The 23,113-nt window shown below is 41.9% G+C and overlaps 1 protein-coding gene across 1 annotated transcript in view; it reads left to right on the forward strand.

Annotated features, from left to right (window-relative positions):
* The window catches only part of ENPP1 (ectonucleotide pyrophosphatase/phosphodiesterase 1), a 70,031-nt gene that overhangs the window by 32,220 nt on the left and 14,698 nt on the right, over nucleotides 1-23,113 (forward strand). The window contains exons 9-20 of the mRNA XM_069974971.1: nucleotides 1,950-2,059; nucleotides 2,631-2,696; nucleotides 4,525-4,597; nucleotides 7,257-7,365; nucleotides 9,006-9,137; nucleotides 9,993-10,024; nucleotides 13,994-14,121; nucleotides 15,414-15,483; nucleotides 18,449-18,536; nucleotides 18,641-18,813; nucleotides 20,497-20,542; nucleotides 21,427-21,578. Coding sequence (XP_069831072.1) covers nucleotides 1,950-2,059; nucleotides 2,631-2,696; nucleotides 4,525-4,597; nucleotides 7,257-7,365; nucleotides 9,006-9,137; nucleotides 9,993-10,024; nucleotides 13,994-14,121; nucleotides 15,414-15,483; nucleotides 18,449-18,536; nucleotides 18,641-18,813; nucleotides 20,497-20,542; nucleotides 21,427-21,578 — 1,179 coding nt within the window. The remainder of the gene's footprint in view (nucleotides 1-1,949; nucleotides 2,060-2,630; nucleotides 2,697-4,524; nucleotides 4,598-7,256; nucleotides 7,366-9,005; nucleotides 9,138-9,992; nucleotides 10,025-13,993; nucleotides 14,122-15,413; nucleotides 15,484-18,448; nucleotides 18,537-18,640; nucleotides 18,814-20,496; nucleotides 20,543-21,426; nucleotides 21,579-23,113) is intronic.

A 23,113-nucleotide genomic window follows, 5' to 3' on the forward strand; every position in this document is an offset into this window, starting at 1 on the left:
CGACCCCCAGCTAGATCCCCTTATACAGACCTCATCTGGCCGAGTCCCACTCCCGGAGCCAGTCCCGGGACGGAGATATCCCGGTCAGAAGCCGGCGCGCGTGCGCAGTGGGGAGAAGTCCGGCGTCCGGCGTCTATAGAGAATGAATGGAGCTGGACTCATCTCTGCAGCGCGCTCACGGCTCCATTCATTCTCTATGGACGCTGAACCTCTCCCCACAGCGCGCGCGCCGGCTTGTGACCGGGATATCTCCGTCCCGGGACCAGCTCTGGGAGTGGGACTCGGCCAGATGAGGTCTGTATAAGGGGGATCTAGCTGGGGGTCAGGAGCTTGTCACCCCGACACAGGGGGGGGGGACAGGTCCTCTTTAAATGTTGTCTTAAGTTTTTTTATTTATATTTAAAATCATGATTATTTAATCTTCCTTAATTAAAGAGGTATTCCACTAAAACATAATTTTTGTTGCTGCCCATGGTACGTCTAACAATTCATTACATGTTTGTTATTATCTATTCAGTCTCCTTCCATTTCTGAGCTGCTGCTTTCTGCTGAAGACACAAAAATCTGCGTTTGAGCTTTTCTCTCCATCTCCCCCTCCTCACCTCTCCCATATGAGATGGCTGATTTAAACAAGTCCCTAACTGCAATTTTATAGCAACTTTGTAATGGCGGGCATTACAATGAAGCTACGAAGTTGCAGCTAAAGCTTGCCAGGGACTTGTTTACATCAGGCGTCTCAAAAGGGGGGGGGGAGAGGGAGATGGAGAGAAAAGCTCACACAGATTATGGAAAGCAGCATCTCAAAACTTATGGAAGGAGACTTAATAGATAATAACAAGTATGGAATGAATTGTTGGTCTCACCATGAGCAGCAAACATGGAAAGTTTCTGAGGGGAATACCCCTTAATTTGGTTATGTTCCCACAATGTCTTTTTAAGTAAATAAAATATGTTATAATGGTAACCATGATCATTATTAACAGCCATCCTTATTAGACATTGTGGGAACATCGCATTAGGGTGATCTCACATATTATTTTATAGTATTTTAGAAAAACCTTTAAAATAAAAATCTGTCAGATGCAGAAAGTCCAAATAGAAATATAATAACATGATGAACTCAGTACAAACAAAATGTTTGTTGCATTATTTTTCGCTTGTGGTAAATTTTTGTTTGTTGCGAGCATTAGGACCTAAATAGGGAAACACCAGGGTGGCACCTATAAGTCAAAGTCTAGGCTAGGCATCCATCCACAGACTGCAGTTTCGGGGTATTTTCCCCTTGTCAGTGTGAAGCAGGATTCTGGCTACTAGGGGCAATGAAAAACAGACCAACAAAACTGAGCTCAGGGAGATCAGTGAAAAAAACTGCAGCCTGTGGATGGATGCCTAGCCTTGGTAACACTTGTCTTATGTCACACTCGCAACAGAGTTAGACTTTGACTTAAAGGGGCCACCCTGGTGTCTCCCTATTAAGGTCCCAATGCTTGCAACAGAGTGAGAACCTTAGGGGCTATGTATCAGGGTGATTTGGTGTTCTCCCCACTGGGAGGCACCCCTTGGCAACTGGCTTCCTTCTCTGGAGAGAGGGCTATCGGGCTATTCTGAATGGAAGTATTGGGAAATTGGAGATCTTCTCATAGAATTAAATTACAAATTAACTTTTAAATCAACTGGTGTCAGAAAGAAAAAAAATCACCAGAGTACTCCTTTAAGAAAAAAAATGGCCATATGGCGAACATTTAGGACCGAACCCAGGTTTTGGCTTACAAATACCTATGCTAAATATGGGAATGAGAAACCCCCCCCCCCCCTTACTTTTGTTTATTCCTTACACATGCTGTTAGAACTTACTGACAAAAATATTTCCGTATGAAAGTGATCCTTATTGTACAATATCAGAAGTGTAGCTATTGAGGATTCTTGTTCTATCATTTTCCATTTGGCAGGTATGGATAACTGCCATGAACCACGGGTTAAAGACTGCATCTTTCTTCTGGCCAGGATCGGATGTTAAGCTTAATGGAACGTATCCAAATATTTATAAAGAATACAATGGGTAATTACAAGCCGCACTGCAGTGTTAATCGTGTTCTGCTCGCAGTATTAAAATGAGCCAAAAAGTGAGATTTGGCGATTACGTATTTCCTAACATTTCTATCACAACAAAGAAACTGTTACACACCTAAAAGACTGCAATGTGAATTACAGTTAGACAAGCATAGAAGGTGCATAGCATCTATGGAGACTGTTAATACTATACATCTCATCTAGATTCTAGAACTATTACTCGTGGAATAGGGGCCATCTTGTTTTTACCAATCTCAGCTGTGCATGCAACCGGACTGGTAATGTGTCTTGCAGACAACCGGATGCATTTTATTTTTGTATATTTCATTTAAACACCTCTTCCCTACAAATCCCCACTTAGCATAGGGTTTATATTAATAAGCGCTACGGCCTTTTAAAACAGGTTAAAAAAAATTCAATGAAAGTGGCAGACCTATGACGTTTTCCTTTTACTATTTTGTGCTCTTGTTCTTGGCTCCCACCTATGCTTCATTTATTCCAAAAAGACTAAAGCAAAAACTTGCTGATAAATATTTAGTATAATACTCTTCTTTCTGCAGATCGATACCTTTTGAAACTAGAGTCATGTCTGTTCTCAAATGGCTGCGCCTACCTGAAGATGTGAGGTGAGAGATCTTTTCAGATGATTAACAGTGCTTTTATTATGCTATATTATAAAACTGGCTGCAGTCACTCCGGCTGAATTTTTTTTTCAAATCGGTGCCAGAAAGTTATACTGATTTGTAAATTACTTTAATTTATAAATCTCTAGTTTTTCAGTACTGATCAGCTGCTGTATAACCCGCAGGAAGTGCTGTATTCTTTCCTGTCTTAAACAGTGCTCTCAGTTGCCATCTCTGTCCATTTTAGGAGCTGTCCAGAGCAGTAGCAAATCCCCCATAGAAAGCCTATGCTACTACTGGACAGTTCCTGACACAGACAGAAGTGGCAGCAGAAAGCACTGTGTCAGAACGGAAAGAATAAGCCACTTCCTACAGGACATACAGCAGCTGATAAGTACTGGAAGACTTGAGATATTTAAATAGAAGTAAATTACAAATCTGTTCAACTTCTTGGCACCAGTTGATTAGAATTTTTTTTGCCGCCAGAGTACCCCGTTAATCTTGACAACGGGCAGTGAAATGTTTTTCCCTCAAACCGCTTTCACATAAACATCTTTTACATCCATATTACCTTCATTTTTTTTTTACAGAACCATAATATGGTTGCCTTAATACATAAGGATATTACCTTTACATACCTTTCTGTACCCCCTTTTTTTAAAGGCAGCTTTCCCTTAAAGGGGGTTATCCAATGCTACAAAAACATGGCCACTTTCTTTCAGAGACAACACGACTCTTGTCTCCAGTTCAGGCGCGGTTTGCAATTAAGCCCCATTCAATTCAATAGAACTGAGCAGCAAAAACCTGCCTAAGCTGGAGACAAGAGTGGGGCTGTCTCTGGAAGAAAGTGGCCATGTTTTTGTACCGCTGGATAAACCCTTTAAAGTTAATGTATCACTTCTACTAGGAGTCTTAGAACATGACTGGCAATATATGTCTCCATACATCTATGACTTTCAAGGAGAATCTTAACCACTTAGGTTCCATAATCTAAATTCCTCTACTGTTAATTATATCTGTGCTATAGATTTAACTATAACTTATTGGTATAAATTATAGTTCAAGTTAAGAAATTGGTGCAAATAATAGTTCAAAGCCATGCCTGTTCATGTACATTTTTAGTTTTTGACGTTACAGCCACCTCTTTAGTGCATTTCATTCCACTTGATTAACAAAAGGTGCCTATACACCCTATACGAAGTTGGTGGGAATTCAGCGAAAAGTATATGGTGCAAGGCAACTTTAACAGATGTCAGTAGAGAGAAGGTTCAAGCCTTCTAGGGCTTTACCTCCTGACTTTTTTGCTCTTGGAGAAATAAGTCAGTGGCAGAGCTGTCTGGCTTTAGCCTACCCCACCTTATAGGAAGCAGATTAACGTTTCTGTGTATGTGCATAAGAACATTTGTCTCCCCATACATGTTCGATCAAAATTTCAGTTTTGCTGAAGCCTGTTTAACAGTATTAGGCCCTGACCACACAATGTCTTTTTTGGCCATTTGACAGCATTTTTTTTTTGGACTGCCGTCATTTTGCACCCAAATAATAGCTTTTTTTTTTTTTTTTTTTTAATAAACAACGGAAATAACTGATGCTATTTGGGTGCAAAGGGTAATCCAAAAATATGAACCGTCAAACAGCCAAAAAAAGACCACAACGAGAAACTTTACACCTATTTGCGTTATAGGCTGCAGAGGTATATAAAGGTAAAAAAAGAGCACCCCACTAGATCACATTCTGACTCGTAAATGTTTAGTTTAATCCTTTATTTTAGAATGTTACGAGTTCAAAATAATTGACAAGTGTGTGTCGTTCTCGGCACTGTTTGATTTAGACCACACTTTTACACTCTGTATTTAGAAGAACCAGATTCGTCGGGACACAGGCATGGCCCAGTCAGCAGTGCAGTAAGTACAATACCTGATTGTTTCCTCAATGTTTATCACCTCAATGTGCATGCCTGAGTTGATGAGTCTACACAGGTTGTCCTGTTTTTAGCTCTGCAATTTATAAAGTGGGTTTTCCAAAAATTGCCTATTTCTAAAGTCATTGCAAAAGATTTATCAAACATGGTGTAAAGAGAAACTGACTCAGTTGCCCCTAGCAACCAATCAGATTCCACCTTTCATTTTCCAAAGTGTCTATGAGGACTGAAAGGTGGAATCTGATTGGTTGCTAGGGGCAACTGAGCCAGTTTCTCTTTACACTATGTTTGACAAATCACCCTCATTGTGTACACTTTTTTTTTTCTTTTCTATTTTTTATTTTAACCCTTAGGCGACCCTGGACGTACCCGTACGTCCAGGGCCGCCTCCATGTGTTCAGAGCGGGGCCGCGAGGCAGCCGCGCTCTGAACCGCCACGGTCCCGGGTGCTGCTCGTAGCCGTGCCCGCTAATAAAGTAATCGGATGCAGCTGTCAAAGATGACAGCTGCATCCGATTACTTGATGCAGCTGTTCCCTGGTGTCTAGTGGGGTGGATCGCTCCTCCGGGACGTTGTCCCGGAAGAGCAATCCACACATCTTACTCCTTCCGGGGTCAGCGCCGTACTTATGAGTGTACTTATAGTATAAGTGTAAAAGAAAAAAAAAAAGTGTTATTATCAATAAAAAGCCCCCTCCCCTAATAAAAGTTAGAATCACCCCCCTTTTCCCATGTTATAAATAAAAATAAATCAATAAACATGCTGGTATTGCTGCGTGCATAATCGCCCAAACTATTAATTAATCACATTCCTGATCTCGCACTGTAAATGGCATAAGCACACAAAAAAATGCAAAATTGCACATTTTTGCTCTCATCAAATCCAGAAAAATTGTAATAAAAAGCGATCAAAAACTTGCAAATGCACAATCAAGGTACCGATAGAAAGAACACATCATGACACAAAAAATGACACCTTACATAGACCAAAGGATAAAAGTGCTATAAGCATGGGAATGGAGCAATTTTAACGAACACATTTGTTAACAATGGTTTGAATGTTTTACAGGCCATTAGCTAGGCTGGGCAAAAAAGGGGGGAAAAAGCACACTTACGTGTCACAGCTCCTCACCACTGCAGTTCCAATGGCGCCTGGGCCCCCTTGCTCCTTGGCTTCTTGGTCTCCGTCTTGACACGAGGAAGTGGACACCTGGCCAACAATAGATATGCTGGGTCACCTGGTGTTGAGCTGTCACCAGCAAGTGGTGAAGAGTGGGAACCAGGCATCATCGAAATAGTAATGGTGGGGGATCATGGCAGATGAGCGCTGCTTTTTTTTTCTTTAAAAAATTAGTGGACAACTCCTTTTAAACAACATAATGTAGTAGTTTACTTTGCTATTAGCAAAACTCTGGTTACTTTTTAAAAATCAAACCCAGAAGTTAAAACTTCCAATAATAAAAAACAAGCTTTGATTTGATATGTACCACTATAACTACTCAATAATCCACCTGATCAGTGCCGCCGTGCAAAGTGTAACAATCTGGTCAGTTCTTCTGGTTCCTGAGATCTCCTCTGGTTTGTATGTATGCAGATGTCTGGTTTGGTTTTCTGGAGATGGACCCAGCATCCCCAGCGCACAGATATTTGCTCCCCTCAGTGACACACCTCCTTCAGAATCAAGTCTGTCCCTGGCCTGATGCATCACTAAGGGGAGGCGATATTGGTTCATTGAAAGCAACTAGACCTGCAGGACATTTGCATAAGTACAACGGATGGCATCTTTACAAAGTGCACAGCGGCACCGATCATGTGATATGTAACTTAAAATAAGTAGTTAGAGAGGTGCATTCGCTTTAATTAAAGCCGGTAGTTGTGCAGTTTCCGTATCTCTCGAGTCAGTATTATGTTCTTAATCCATATACATGAAGAAGCAATGCCTGGACATGTACATTTTAAAGCTGTGTCTTTACAGAAATGTTAAAGGCATATTTTATATCATGTACGCTAGCAGAACAAAAAATATCTGTCACTCACCAAGAGTTGTGTAGAATCAGCTTGAAATCATACCAAGGTGAGAGACGTACAAGTAAGGTCTGTTTCTAGGATGGCCATTTTGGGCACGTGCCCTTCTTCAGACCGGAAGGAGACACACCCGAAATAGCTGTTTCAGGAACACGCCTTACTTGTACGTCTCCCACCTTGCTATGATTTCAAGCTTAAATAAATGAGATTCTTTCTGGAGTTTTGGATTTCTTCCCTCTACTTGTGTACATGTTTGTGCTTACTTCCATCCTGAGCACCACTTCTGTTTTACATAAGCTGATCTTTGCCATGGTTCTGGTTTGCAGTGTATGGATATGGTCCTCTGTGATTAAAGGGGTTATCCAGCGCTACAAAAACATGGCCACTTTCCCCCTACTGTTGTCTCAAGTTTGTGTGGGGTTTTGAAACTCAGTTCCATTGAAGGAAATGGAGCTTAATTGCAAACCACACCTGAACTGGAGACAACAGTAGGGGGAAAAGTGGCCATGTTTTAGTAGCGCTGGATAACCCCTTTAATGCCTGCCACCTGTTTCCATTTCATATTGATATTTTATATAATGTTTGCTTGTTTTCCTTTCACGTTGAATGTCTATGCAGGTGATAAAAGCCCTTATGACTGTAGACCGAATTGTGGGAATGTTGATGGATGGACTTAAGCAAATGAATTTAGACAGATGTGTCAATCTCTTGCTCCTCTCTGACCATGGTAAGAACATTTGTCAGGACTGTAATACTTACAAAACTATATAGAGTGTGTTCATGTTTCCACCTCTAACCTTGCATTTAGGTTATGTAAGTTTTAGTTCTGTTTAAAAATAGGGGTGGGTCTTTAGATCTAAAAGATCAGTTTAATTTTGGATGCACGCTGGAGCACCAGAAATCATGTGCACATAAATAAGTAAAAAAATATAACAGCATCCAAGTTTGTCCAAAAATCTAGGTATCTGGATATGCAATAAAAATTTGAAATTTTTTTGAAAAAAACATGGATGATTTTGGACTCTTTTATTTATTTATACCATGGAGACATATCAAAAGTTGTGATCAGTCAGGTTCTGGGTGTTCAGATACCAACTGAGTCCAAATTTAAGTCTATGAGGGATTCTCATGTGCAAAAAAAAGTCTGTCAAGCCACATTTAAGAGTTTTGAAACACAGGACTAGCCTCTTTAGAAGGGCCAGACTGAAGTCAGTCAGACTAAAAGGCCACTTAATACGGTGGTTTCCCTACAGAAGCCACCCCTTGGCTGGGCCCTTCCCTGGAGGGATATCTGGCTAGTCCTGGTGTCAAGACTCTTAAATGAGGCTCCACGGGCTCTTTCCCCCCCCCCCCCCCCATATGTGTATTTCACTATGTTGAGCGCTTTAAACAGCAGCTGACAGTTTTCTTTGGCTGGTCTCCCTGAGATCAGTGATCTCTTTTCTGTATGGAAGATTCTCGTGCCGGACAAGCTGCACACCTTCCTATACATTCTAGGGATCGGTGGAGGTCTCTATAACATGTCAAAAGTTTTTAAAATTAAAAGTAAATTTTAAGTCCAGTGTTTCCCCAACTCCAGTTCTCAACGGCCACCAGCAGGTCATGATGTGAAGATATCCCATATGAAGGACATCTGTGGTGATATCTGATGCACTGACTATAATTATATCACTTACTATATCACTACGAAGTCCTTAAAACATGACCTGTTGGTGGTCCTTCTTTTTACCTTTTTTATTTCATGGTCTGTAAACATGGCTTCATTCTTACTTGGTTGTATCACTTAGTTCTGAACCAGAATTATATGATGCTAGGTTTTATACAACCAAGAAATACACTAGATTAGTGTCTCAAATTTTGACCAAGTACGTTAAATAAATTATTATTTTTTTTAATTTTTATTTAATGCTTTATATTTAATGTCTTATATTTTATAAATGTACAAATACAAAAAGTATAATCCAGAGAGAAACAATGAAGATACCATAGTGAAACTGATAACCAAAAAGGGCGGAGGAGCAGGAACCGTCATAAACATATATATATATATATATATATATATATATATATATATATATATATATAATTTTTTTTATTTTTATTTTTTTAAAGTAGATTGTTATGGGTTGATGTATGGTAAGGAATAGTGTGTATATATAGCAGAGAGTCATTATGCCAGAAACATACTGTATATGTACCGGCGTGGGTATCCATGATGAATAAATTATGTGAGAAAAGGTGTGTGTGTGTGTGTGTGTGTATAGGTTAGTAACTTTACTAAAACATATAACAAATTTTTACATTTCCCTTTTTATTTTATATAATAGATGTTACTTATATTAACTGTTTATATTTTTTATGTACCAGGTATGGAAGAATCACGTTGTGAAAATATTGCTTATCTGACATCTTATGTAAACGTCTCTGATGACTACATTGTTGTTTATGGACCAGCAGCACGTCTGAGACCTACGCGGCTACCAGATGACTATTTCTCATGTATGTCCTGTTCCACTTATATGATCTTACTTTGTTACTTATCAGGCATGACGTGTTCTTTGACCTGTCCAGTTGGCATTTTAAGGCTATGTTCACACACAGTATTTTTGCTCAGTATTTTGATCAGAATGTTCAACCAAAACCAGGAATGTATTGAAAACACAGAAAGGTTATGTTCACACACTGTTAAAATTGAGTGGATGGCCGCCATTTGATTCCAAATAAAGGCCGATATTTCAAAACAAAGGCTTTTTAAAATAGCAGTTATATTTGTCAATAAATGACGGCCATCCACTCAATTTCAACAGCGTTTGAACATAGCCTTTCTGTGTTTTTCAATCCACTCCAGGTTTTGGTTGAAAAATACTGTGTGGGAACATAGCCTTACAGTGCGGTCAATATGGTGATACAACATGCAGATGTAGTTACAGAATTTTCTGTACATTTTGTGTAAAAAAAAAAAAAAAAAAAAATCTATTAAAACACACACAGCTCTTTGCTCTTTTATCACCAACCTTACCTGCCAACATATGGTGTATTATATGACTAACACAAATATCCATATATGAAAGCAAGTAAATGACCCATGACATTAGGATAATGTCTATTATTATTATGTTCTAAGTTGTTATGATAAGTTCTGCGCTTTCAAGCAATAAAGGAAAAGCAACTGAATAACAGGTAGCAAAGAATATGCAGATGTCTTACCTCATAAATTCACTGTGCACAAGGTCACTTTAGCTTGTAGAAAATGTATTTTAAGTGTGTGTGTTTACATATGTATGTACGTACGTACGCGTATGCAACACGTTTTCAAGTTCACATGACTAATTTTTCAGTTTTTCTCTTTTTCAGTTAATTATGCAGATCTTGCCAAGAACCTATCTGTAAGTACAAATCCAATTGGCTTTACTACATGCATTCTATGGGGGACATTTATTATTCCATTTTCTGGCATAGAGGGGCCAGAAGCGAATACATTTATTTGCACAAGCTTGTTGTGTGAATAAATTTTCACATCAGGCCCCTTTACACCTGCTGTGCCAGAGGAGGGTGGCGGAGCGGGTGGCACAGGCTCTGTGTCCACTCAATTTAACAATTTTTATGCTGCAAAATGTTAAAGAAACCTACGCAAGAAAGAAGTGTTCCTTCTCGCACTTTGGTTGAAGCACACTGTCACTGACAGTACTGCCCAGTGCTATTACAGACTCATTCATGGACTGTGCGGATATTTAGTGTGTGAGAGAGTACTGAATGACATGCTGGGGTGGGAGAAGCTGGTGTGTGATCAAACCTATTGACGAATAGATTGAGCTTATTAAGCCACTTTGTATCTCCTTCTACTGGGAGACAGGCTGTCTGTGTCCAGATATCGACTTAAAAGACTTTTCCAGACAAAACTAATGATTTTGTGTTATTTATTATTTATTTATAAAGCGCCCTTAATTCCAGAGCGCTAATTTTATAACCTATTCTAAATTATTTGAGAACGCTGACACACCTGAGCACATTAGAAAGTAACAATTATGGTAACTACTAGCAAATAGCATTATGGATGTAATTGAGAATTTCACTTTGTAAGCACTAGCACCAAGAAAAACCTGGCCCATTAACGTGTTACATGAACCTTGTGAACCATCTTCAAAGTGTTGCATTCTCCTATTAGAACCCACAGCAGGGGAAAGATGTAGCTGGCAAAAGCCGATATCTTGGGATTGTTGGGGATTTCAGAAGATAAACTTGCATGGATCAACTGATTACTGAGCTGGCTTAAGCGGACTTTTTTTCTAGAAATTATTATTTAAATCTTTTATTGTCCTATCTTTCTGGTTTTGGAACACAGTATTGTTTATCTAATGCTGTAAATTCAAAAATTCAATATGTTTACTTTCAATTACTTTTAGGCATTATTCACACCAGTGTAATGCATCTACATTTTAGCATTCTCAAGACAGGCCATCAATATGTGATCACACCCAGCTTCCCTTACAATTGGCTGTTTGACAAAGCTGCTGTGATCTCAGTGTAGTGGTTGTGCTAGTGTAACACTGCCAGGCGAGATTTACCGGCAGCAGCGCCATCCTGTCCGCTCCTCTGCTGTGCTCCATGCTCATCCTGGGGTAGCTTGTGTCTTCCAATGTCTTCTTCCACCTCCTGTTGCAATGACACATCTGGCCACTAGGGTGCTCTGGACTTATAGTGACAGCTTGTCTCCACCTGCTAATGTCGTCTGCCAATCCAGAGCCACCTGCACGTATTTAACCCTTTGAGGACCAGGCCCAAAATGACCCAGTGGACCGCGCAAATTTTGATCTTAGTGCTTTCGGTTTTCCCTCCTCCCCTTCTAAGAGCTCTAGCACTCTCAGTTTTCTATCTACAAGCCATGTAAGTGCTTGTTTTTTTCAGGAATAGTTGTACTTTGTAATGGCATCTTTCATTTTACCATCACATGTATGATGGAATTCCAAATATATTATTTATGAAGATATAAATAGGTGAAATCGTAAATAAGAATGCAATATGGTAACGTTTGGGGGGTTCCTGTGTCTACGTAATGCACTATATGGTAACAGCGACTTGACACTATTATTCTATAGGTCAGTCCGAACACAACCATATGCAGGTTACACAGATTCTCTAATGTTATATATATATTTTTTTATGAAATCCTTTTTTTTGGCAATTAAATATTAATAAAATTGGCCTATTGTGACGCTTATAACGGTTTTATTTTTTCACCTACGGGGCTGTATGGGGTGTCATTTTTTCCGCCATGATCTCTAGTTTTTATTAATACCATATTTGTGAAGATCGGACGTTTTGATCACTTTTTATTGATTTTTTTAAATATATAATGTAACATAAAATCGGTAATCTGCGCACTTTTCCCCCTCTTTTCGTGTACCGATCGCAATGACACTTGTTATATTTTAATAGATCGGACAATTACGCACGCTACGGTATATTATATGTTTATCTATTTATTTATTTTTATATGTTTTATTTATATAATGGGAAAGGGGGGTGATTTCAACTTTTATTGGGGGAGGGGCTTTGGGGTAGTGTAATAGTGTTTTGAACTTTTTTTTTTTTTACACATTTGAAGTCCCTTTGGGGGACTTTTACATCCAGAACTTGGATTTTTACACTGATGAATGCTATGCCATAGGCATAGCATTGATCAGTTTTATCGGCGCTCTGCTCATTGAGGCGTTTAAGGGGTTAATGACACGCGGCAGCGCAATCGCTGCAGCGTGTCATTACCGGTGAGGTCTCGGCTGCTGTTTGCAGCCGGCCCCCACCTGCTATGAAGCGCGCTCCGCTCCGGAGCGCGCTTCATAGCGGGAAAAACACCCAGGACGTAAGGTTACGTCATGGGTCGTCTGGGGACAGACTTCCATGGCGTAACCCTACGTCCAGGGTCGTCTAAGGGTTAAAGGACAAGTGCCATGAAAAACTTTTTCCCAGTAATTGAAGCACATTACAAAGTTATATAACTCTGTAATATGCTTCAATCACCTATCTGCCTCCCTTATTTGTCTTTTCCCCCCTCCACCCCCACCAGGAAGTCTAAGAAACTTACACAGACCTAATTACTGTCGTCACAGTCACCAAGCTCTTCTCTCAGCTCCTTCTCCTGTTACACTAGCCTCCCCCTCCCCTGCCTTGTCAGGTGACTCATTGGCTGAACAACTGCAAGCCATCACTTGGACTGGGGAGGGGGGGCTGCTTTAACAGGACTTAGACCAGCCCTCCTGCTGATGACTCATCCTCACAAGAAGGAGCTGCCTGGTGACCGTGACGTCAGTAATCAGGTCTATGTGAGTCAGGACACTTCCTGGTGGGGGGTGGAGGGGGGAAAAGACAGTGAAGGGAGGCAGATAGGTGATTGAAGCATATTACAGAGTTATATAACTTTGTAATGTGCTTCAATTACTGTGAAAAAGTTTTTCATGGCACTTGTCCTTTAAACAAGCTGCAGCAGCCCCTCCCCTGCCTGAGCATTATTGCACTCTTGCATTCTAAGCAAAGATATGTTTCTGCTATTCTACTTATGCTTTGTGATTTCTGACCTGTGCCTATTTTTCGGATTAAGCTATTGCCTGACCCTTGTTTGTACCATGTACCGCTCCTGCTGCCAACTCGGATTGTCTTACCTCTGAACCGCCTGCCCTGACCCTTCACCTGTCTGACTAAGATACACATCTCATCCCTGGTACTGTGCTGACTTTCCTGCTGACGACCCGGCTGGCTGACCACGTATACTCTTGTTCCCCAGGGCCTTGCACAGACTGTCTGGTTCTTAGGAACCAGCTGCTGCTCACACCGGGACCACACTTATGGAGTGACCTGGCGTCCTCTGGCCGCAGAGGTCCAGCCTCCTCATCCTGGAGCGGGATAAAGGCTAAAGACTCAGGGGGCACTTCTGGTGTGGCCCTAAGCAAAACTGGTTGAGCAGCACAGTGGGCCCACACTCTGTCTGTTACAGTCAGGTTATTGGAGCCTAGCACAACCAGTACACAATAAATGGAACTGAGGCTTATTGTTTCATTCAGAGTACATTTTGACTGCTGTGAGTTTGCTGAACATATTTAGTTGGGATGTCAGGTGTCTGTATTTGATCGTTCAAATATTGACGTGCTATCCTGAGAATGGGCCATTAGTTAACAAGTCGCAGAATATCCCTTTAAGAAGGACATAAACCTTAGATTGTTTGCACATCAATCTAAAATGATCAGATCCTCAACCATATAAGCCTGAGCTCCAGACAGTTGTCACCATTGTGGGGTTATTAAATGCTAGTTTCACATAAACCTTATACTGTTAATGATCCTTTACCGTATTCCTTTTCTCAGTGTAGACAACGAGATCAGCATTTCAAGCCATTTCTGAAGGAACACTTACCAAAACGCTTCCATTTTGCCAACAATGATAGAATCGAGTCTCTCCACTTTTACAGTGATCCAAAATGGCAAGTTGTAAAGTGAGTCTGATTTTTTTCTAATCTGAAAACCACACGGAAAATGAATTTTAAGCTGACAGATCTGATTGTTTAGCCATTGGTCTCTGGTGGTCATAAGAAACGTAAAAGGCCAGGTCTGATTCATGTTCTTTTCTGAAAGCAACTCTAGTCTTTGTGGTGTAATAGTACATCACTGATGGCTACTTCCTAGTGGCCCAGTGGACTAACTCTGGCTGTAATTCTCAGTTTGGTCCAGATAGCTTAAAGGGGTGCTCCAGCAAAAAAACAAAAACAAACTAGTGTCAGAAAGTGCCAGAAATTTGTAGTTTGCTTCTATTAAACAATCTCCAGTCTTCCAGTACTTATTAGCTGCTGGATGTCCTGCAGGAAGTGGTGTATTCTTCCTAGTCTGACAGAATGCTCCCTGCTGCCACCCCTGTCTGTGACAGGAACTGTTAAGAGCAGTAGCAAATCCCCATACAAAATCTCTTCTGTTTCACTTCCTGCAGGACATACAGCAGCTGATAAGTACTGGTAGACTTGAGATTTTTTCATAGACGTAAATTACAAATCTCTGGCACTTTCTTGCACCAGTTGATTTAAAAGAATTTTTCTTTTTACTGGAGTACTCCTTCAAATCTATCTTCCTCACTTACCAAACCTCGGGTACTCAGTGACAAAACACAGAGCTATCTAGACCAGTCATGTTAAATAAATTGTGATGAGAAGTATGGTTGATCTGTTGCAATGTTTGTGTTAAAGTGTGATCATATTCTAATCTGCTGCACCAGTTCTCTGGAACGCTTTACCAAAAGACCTCCGACTTATCTCCACCTCCCACAGTTTCAAGCGTGCCCATCTCTTCAGGCGCACTTATAACATTCCCTAATCTTGTCTTCCTCTCTGCTATCCCTTCTCCATCCACTCTATAACCTCCATGGTGCCATGTACTTTCTACCTGAAATAAGACAACGTTTGACTGGCTCGCCCAATCACCTATAAGCACTTTGCGACTATGTACAATGACTGGAACATTGGCTAAATAAGGCACTTACTGCCTCTTGTCACCTCAAGTCCTCCTAGTCTGTAAGCTCTTGTGAGCAGGTCAAACTGTTCGTATTAATTTTCTTCTGTTTTATTTTATTTATTTATTGTATAATGTATTATAAATATAACCTGTTTTGTACTTATATATTTAAAAAAGCGCTGTGGAATCTGTTGGCGCTATACAAAAAATAAATATTATTATTATTATTATTCCTAGTGTATTTAATCTAATGACCTTTGTATGTATTGTCTATTTTATATTGTAGGTCCCCTGCTGAAGTAAAAGTCTGCAATGGGGGGTTTCATGGTTCTGACAACCTTTTCAAGAACATGCAGGTAATGACCTCTGTAGGATCACATTTCATAGTAACTTGGTTGAACAGAATATTTTATCAGATGTCAATTTTTAAATGATCTATTGTTAAATTCAAGCGTTAATGTTAAACATTTACTAATACTTTTTAAAAATTTTCACATTACTACCTAGTTGTAAATTTTAAGTGACTATATCATATGTCAAAGGGCATGCCTAAAAATCTTTCCCATGCAAGTCAATCAGTCAATAACAGCTCAGTAAAAAAGGTGTATGGGTCAGAATAAGGTCCATAAGTAACTGTTGTCCTACAGAGAGGTAAAAAGAGCCCACTAAGATGGGGTATTTTGTCTCTGGTTATACTGGCTGGAGACTTGAAGCAGTGCAGGCCGCAGCACAATGTAGGCCATGGGCGGTCCCTTAGTGCTGGGGCTGGAGAGACATACACTCACAGGCCACTTTATTAGGTACACCATGCTAGTAACGGGTTGGACCCCCTTTTGCCTTCAGAACTGCCTCAATTCTTCGTGGCATAGATACAACAAGGTGCTGGAAGCTTCCTCAGAGATTTTGGTCCATATTGACATGATGGCATCACACAGTTGCCGCCGATTTGTCGGCTGCACATCCATGATGCGAATCTCCCGTTCCACCACATCCCAAAGATGCTCTATTGGATTGAGATCTGGTGACTGTGGAGGCCATTTGAGTTCAGTTTCATGTTCTTAGCTGAAAGGAGTGGCACCCGGTGTGGTCTTCTGCTGCTGTAGCCCATCTGCCTCAAAGTTGGCCGTACTGTGCGTTCAGAGATGCTCTTCTGCCTACCTTGGTTGTAACGGTTGGCTATTTGAGTCACTGTTGCCTTTCTATCAGCTCGAACCAGTCTGCCCATTCTCCTCTGACCTCTGGCATCAACAAGGCATTTCCGCCCACAGAACTGCCGCTCACTGGATGTTTTTTCTTTTTCGGACCATTCTCTGTAAACCCTAGAGATGGTTGTGCGTGAAAATCCCAGTAGATCAGCAGTTTCTGAAATACTCAGACCAGCCCTTCTGGCACCAACAACCATGCCACGTTTAAAGGCACTCAAATCACCTTTCTTCCCCATACCGATGCTCGGTTTGAACTGCAGGAGATTGTCTTGACCATGTCTACATGCCTAAATGCACTGAGTTGCCGCCATGTGATTGGCTGATTAGAAATTAAGTGGTAACGTGCAGTTGGACAGGTGTACCTAATAAAGTGGCCGGTGAGTGTATACTAAACACTTGTAAGCAGCAGCTCCTCTCCACAGCAGGTAGTTAATTAGATCTACCTGTGCTCCTATGTAGTAGTTGGGCTTCTCTGTTCATCCATATATTAGTCCATATTAGTCCATATTAATCCATATAGTAGTTGGGTCACCCCTTTGCCCCATATAGTAGTTAGACCCATCTGTGCCCCCCCATAAAGTAGTTAGACCCCTTTTGTGCCTCCATATATTATAGGTTGTCTCTGTGCCCTCCTATATATAAGTTGGGTTGCCCTTGTTGACCCATATAGTAGTTAGACCCATCTCTGCTCACCATAAAGGAGTTAGGCCCTTATTGGCCTCCATATATTATAGGCTCTCTGTGCCCTCCTCTCATATAGTAGTTGGATTGCACCTGTGCCCCATATAGTAGTTAGGCCCTCTGTGTCCCCATACAGTAGTTAGGTCTCTGTCTCCATATAGTAGCTATGCCCCTCTGTACACCCATATAGTGGTTATGTTCCCCTCTGTGCATCTATATAGTATAAGAGAAACAGATCACTAAGCTCAGGGAAACAGCCAAAGATAACACTGCCGGCTCAATGCAGTGAAATCCTAGGTGCATTGCTCCCTATGAAACACGGATATGCAAAAAAGAGCCTGTGGAGCCTCATTTAAGAGTCTCGAAACACAGGGCTAGCCAGATATCCCTCCGGGAAGGACCCAGCCGTGTATATAGTAGGTAGCCTCCCCAGTAGGTATTATCCCCTATAGCTAATTCCCCCTGCTAGGCATGCATACCTTTGTAGGCAAGCCCCCGGTAGTAAGCCCCTTCCCGGTAGATGGTATCCCCCAATTTAGGCATCCCCCTATAAGGCATCTCCCCTGGTAGTAACACCCCCCCTTTTCTTAGTAGGTATAACTCTGTATAATAAAATAAAAAGTTACTTGTGCACCGTAGCGCTGAGTGCTGATGGAGGGAGCTGCCTCTTGTGGCCACAGACATAATGCTGCCTGTGGGCACAAAAGTTATTGACTTTACAGACACATCACACATTTGCAACAATTTTTGTGGCTTTTCACCATGCAGATTCCTAAAGTTTTTGTGCAATTCCACTTGACTCAATAGGTCAAACCATAAAATTGCATTGCAGTACATTACAGATTCATCATACACTATGCACTAATATGATACATTTTGTGTGGTTAACTGACATAAAGGAGAAACTACAAGCTTGAAAAAAATTGCAAATAATAAATTCCCCCTATAGTTCCCATATCTTGTATTGATGAAGACTAAAAAGATGGAATACATAGCTCAGTATTTATAGGCTGTGTCTGTGCTAAACATCAGTGCTATTGAACGATCCCTGTAGTTGTCCACAGAGGCAGAAACAAGTTATTTTATTAACAATAGGCATTGTGTTCACTGTGTATTACATCATTGTGTAACCAGATCCAGACCAGGTGTTGTTGACCTTGCTGCTTTGCCACAGGGTCCAGGTCTCTTTGTATATCTAATATTGGCTAATAATTTACACGCTTCGATCCATAAAAGTGGTGGTAACGCTTACTATCTAGCATTGTAATAGCAAATAAAAACCAGTAACAAGTTGCTTAGGTGTGATTGATTTCCAGCACCTGGGAACATGCTGTACGCGCACACTGTCATCTTTAGATAAGGACTGCTGAGGGAAATAGGAAACCACTGCTGACAGAAGTCATATTGGTAATAATCTCTTCATGATTACTTTCAGGCTCTTTTTATTGGTTATGGGCCTAAGTTTAAGCACGGCACGGAAGTGCAACCATTTGAAAACATAGAAGTCTATAATTTGATGTGCGGTGAGTAATTTTTTTTTTTTATTGTATTTTACTATTTATTATATTAGATATAGTATGCAATTACATTGCACATTTTACATATTTATATCTGGTGTGTTTTGTAGACTTGTTAGACATTGAACCAGCACCCAATAATGGCACTCACGGAAGTCTTAACCATTTACTTAAACAGTCAGTTTATGAGCCGACCTTACCGAAAGAGCTATCTGAACCTTTCCAGTGCTCTGTTATCCATGGAGCGAAGGTGAACAGTTTTGGATGCTCATGTGACTCGCTAGTAAGTACGACACATTATCTTTATATTAACCTAAAACCTAAATGGTGATTCCCTCACCAATCCCTAGCATGCTGGTAAACTGTCCACGAGATTGCTATGTGCACGACCAGTGCTCCCCCTTACCCCGCACAATGATCTGCCCCCGGCCCAATGTTTGTTAACGGAGGGGGGCCATCCGGCCTGCCGGCCTAACAACTAACAGCACAGGAATGGTGCCGAGGATGAAGGTAACATACCTTAATCCTTAGTGCCCTGTGCCCACTAAGGAGCTATTAGTAGGTTAGATTAGTTTATCCTGCTAATGGCTCCCCTTTAAAGAGAATCTGTCAGCACTTGGACCCGACTAGAGTAGCTGCCAGTGTTATATAGGTCACAGCTCCCTATTCAACATGGTACATGTAGCTTATCTGTCCATGTAGCAGAAAATGTGCAATCTTAGAGTAACCAAAGCCGCGCTATGTCGTGCCTTATCCTTGGTTCCCACTGGCAAGTGTACATTGACGGAAATAAGCTTCACTGATCAGCACATGTGCCGCTCTTTCTGGCTTTAATGAGTCTTCCTGGCTCCTGGTGCTTGAACGAGTTTAGGTCACAGGATGTGCACGTCATCAGTGGGGGGAACTGGAGAACGAGATTACATTATTATTATTCAAATGGAGGAGAGAAGAGGAACCAAGAAGAAGGCGTGACAGAGAGCAGCACAGCCGGAGAGCCGCATCTCCTTTTTGACTCTTGGTTACACTAAGATTGCACATTTTCTGCTACATGGATGGATAAGCTTACAGGTACCATGTTGAATAGGGTGCTTTGACCTATATAACACTGTCAGCAACTTGGGTCGGGTCAAAGTGCTGATAGATTCGATGTTGGAAATAGATGGCCACAGCAGCAGCCTCTTTATTACATAAATAACATAACAATTTATAAAACGCTTTGAATACAAATCTGATTACCAAAATGTAAACAGGTTACAGACAAACTATTCCCAATTATTAGGGATATCACAGCTGGCCCAGCAAGAGCAGTGTGAAATAGTCCCAAGCCCAGGGTTGACAAATATGCCATGTATTGCTATCCCTCTGGGTCCTCCAGAATCTTTCCATAAAACCCCTAAGCCTAAGTGACATCACCATGCCTCAAATGTGACCCAGCAAACCACCTCAGTCAGTGCCAACCATGACCACCCCTCTGCTGGCTGCTGCAATGAAGATGCACCACTAATATTAGCCAACCACCATCCGAAGGGCGAGTGGTCTGTCTCCGAGGTGAGCCCCCACCTCCTTCATAAACCTATTCCCCATAGAAGGGACAATTTCCCATTGTTTACATTGGAACTACACACACTGTGAACTATGGTGCATATTTTTTGTGGATTCGAGATCTGTGTCACAGACAAAAAGGAAGTTGCAGGTCACTACTTTGACCTGGAGTCTAGGAGCTTGGATGCAGCTTAGCCCCACTGAATGGGATTCTAAAAACTTGGGTGAATCCACAGCAAAGACACTGTATATTAGATCAAGAAATCTTTGGGTAACAGCTGACACCTATGCACCTGTAAGGTGGAGTGAAAACTAATGATATACTGTACATACTCGTTAAAAATGATATAATGTACATACTTAAAATGTTGACAGATTTATTTTAACATATTTAAATGCCCTAATACATTTCGCTTATTTTCAGACAGAAGCTGGATATAAGAGACAATTAACACTCACACCTCAGCGAGGTAAGTGCTGTAACTGTTTACTATAATTGAAATCACAAAGTATACTATGGGGGGGGGGGGGGATTCATCTTTACAAATGATATGCCAAGTGAGGTGTGTATAAACAGATAAACAGAACTAGGGTATTATCAGTTGTCATGCACCTAGTCATCCTGAAGCAAAGTTAAAGGGGTTATACAGTTAGTTAAAATACATGTTGAATCTTCCCACCTACTGGAGACTAACAAATCATTCCATACTTGTTATCTTTTCAGTCACCTTCCCCCAGTTCTGAGCTACTGCTTTCTGTTGACACAGAAAACTGTCTGTGAGCTTTTCACTCTCTCCTCTCTGAACCCCCTTCCCTTCCTAGACGGCTCATGTAAAAAGTGTCCCTGGCCAGTTGTCCTTGCATTCTGCATTCTGTATTCTGCATACAGTAATGCTAAAAAGGGTAAATCACAGTAAGGTCACCAGCAACTTGATTTTAGGTTAATCCATCCTTCTGGCATTGCAGAGTACAGGGATAGCCAGCTAGGGATGCTGTTTACACAAGCCGTCTCTGAGAGGGGGAGGGGAGTTTCAGAGCAGGACCGTAGAAATCCCACAGTCGCTGTGTAATAGCGGCGCAAGGTGAGCAAACCAGTGTCACTGAGGCTTCACAACCTCACTGTACATGTGCCGACACAGTCCCCAGTGTGTTCTCTGACAGCAATGACACATGAGGACTGTTCCTGACATGGACAGAGGTGGCAGAAGAGAGCACTGTATTAGACTGTAAGAAGTAATTTACAGATTTGTATACCAACATTCTGGCACCAGTTGTTTAAAAAAAAAAAAAAAAAAAATCTTTTTTCTGGAGTCTTCTTTTAACAATGCATTTTTATCATCTGTACAATTTACAGAATCTGACACTAAAAAGCTTAATCTACCGTATGGAAGACCATTAGTTTTGCAGAACAGCAGCTACTGCATCTTGTACCATAACAAATATGTGAGTGGTTTCAGCTACAATATAAAGATGCCACTGTGGAGTTCATACACCCTGGGGAAAAATGTAAGTACTGTTTATACTGCTGTTAAGCTATGTGCACAATAAGGGCTATGTGCACACTAAGGAAAATAACAAGTCCTTTCTGAAGTTTTGCTTAGATATCCTGTTTATCCTTCATGCTGAAATGAAGCAGAATCGTTGCTTAAAGGGGTTGTCCAGCCAAAATCTTTTTCTTTCAAATCAACTGGTGTCAGAAAGTTATAAAGATTTGTAATTGACTGCTATTAAAAATCTCAAGTCTTCCAATACTTATTAGCTACTAAATGTCATGCAGGAAATGTTTTTTCTCGTGCGTCTTATTGGGGGACACAGATACCATGGGTATAGGCTGCTGCCACTAGGAGGCGCTGACACTAAGAGAAACAAAGGAAGTGACTCCTCCTGAGCAGGATATACCCGCCCACAGGCACTGAGCTAAACCAGTTTAGCTTAGTGTCAGTAGGAGGCAGACACAGGTCTGGGTTCTCCAGACCAGTTTCTTCCTTTGTTTAGTTAGTTAGATTTTCTTTTTCCTTCTAGGTCTTATGGATTCTTGGGCACGGTGGGTTATCTAAAACTCACCCTGATCCCCCCACTATGCGACCAGGGAACAGACCATAAATGTAAATGGGCTGTGACCCCTCGGTTGCCACCGGCCGGCAACGTGACACCAGGGCCCCAGATCAGTCTGACTATCTGGTCGCCTTTCTGCGGACTCTGTATCCGCACTGCCCCTTCCCGCCTCGCCCCCCAAAGCTTGGCGCGTAAGGTGAGGCACCCACCGGCTGAAGACTACAATGGTGAGTATGGGCTCCTACCTGGTGAGTATATTCCCCCTGCTCACCCTCCTAGGCCGCCATTTTATTCCCATCGGCAACTCTCCCTCTCTCCAGTCACTTGCAGCCCTCCCCAGGCAGATGCTCCTCTCCTGACATTTTCAGGGTCTCCCCTCAGTCAGTAGCAGCCCAGCCCAGCCCCTCCACCATTTTATTTTTATTTGTGCCTCTCTGGGTGCCATGGGGCGCACTGTGAGGGATGTTCCTCCCCTGACTGGGTGCTGCGCAGGCCGCAGTTTCCCGCACTTTTCCTTTCATGTGGCTCTAGAGACCATACTAAAGGATGCTCCGCCCCTTTTCCCTAAGCCCCGCCCCTTACCGGGTGCCGCGGCATCCTCCTCTATTGTGGCTCTCCAGAGTACACACTGGGCTGCCTCCGCCCCTCCCGGTTTGCCCCGCCCCCTTTCGGGCGCTGCGCGGCCCACTTCATACCTTTTTATTATGTTTGGCTCACTGGAGCCTGCGCTGGGGAGGCCCCGCCTCCTCCGGTAGGCCCCGCCTCTTCCGGGTGCCGCGCAAGCCGGAGAATTGCCGCCTTACAAGTTGTGGAGCCTGCACTGAAATGCTCCTCCCCCTCCCGGTAGGCCCCGCCCCCTTTCGGGAACCAGGCGGCCCGCAGCATCCCACCTTAGTCTTGTGGCTCTGGAGCCTTCACTGTAGGATGCCCCTCCCCCTCCCTGTAGGCCCCGCCCCTTTTCGGGTGCAGCGCGGACCGTGGCATCC

This window comes from Dendropsophus ebraccatus, chromosome 6 (assembly GCF_027789765.1).
Source record: "Dendropsophus ebraccatus isolate aDenEbr1 chromosome 6, aDenEbr1.pat, whole genome shotgun sequence".
Taxonomy (NCBI): Eukaryota; Metazoa; Chordata; class Amphibia; order Anura; family Hylidae; genus Dendropsophus; species Dendropsophus ebraccatus.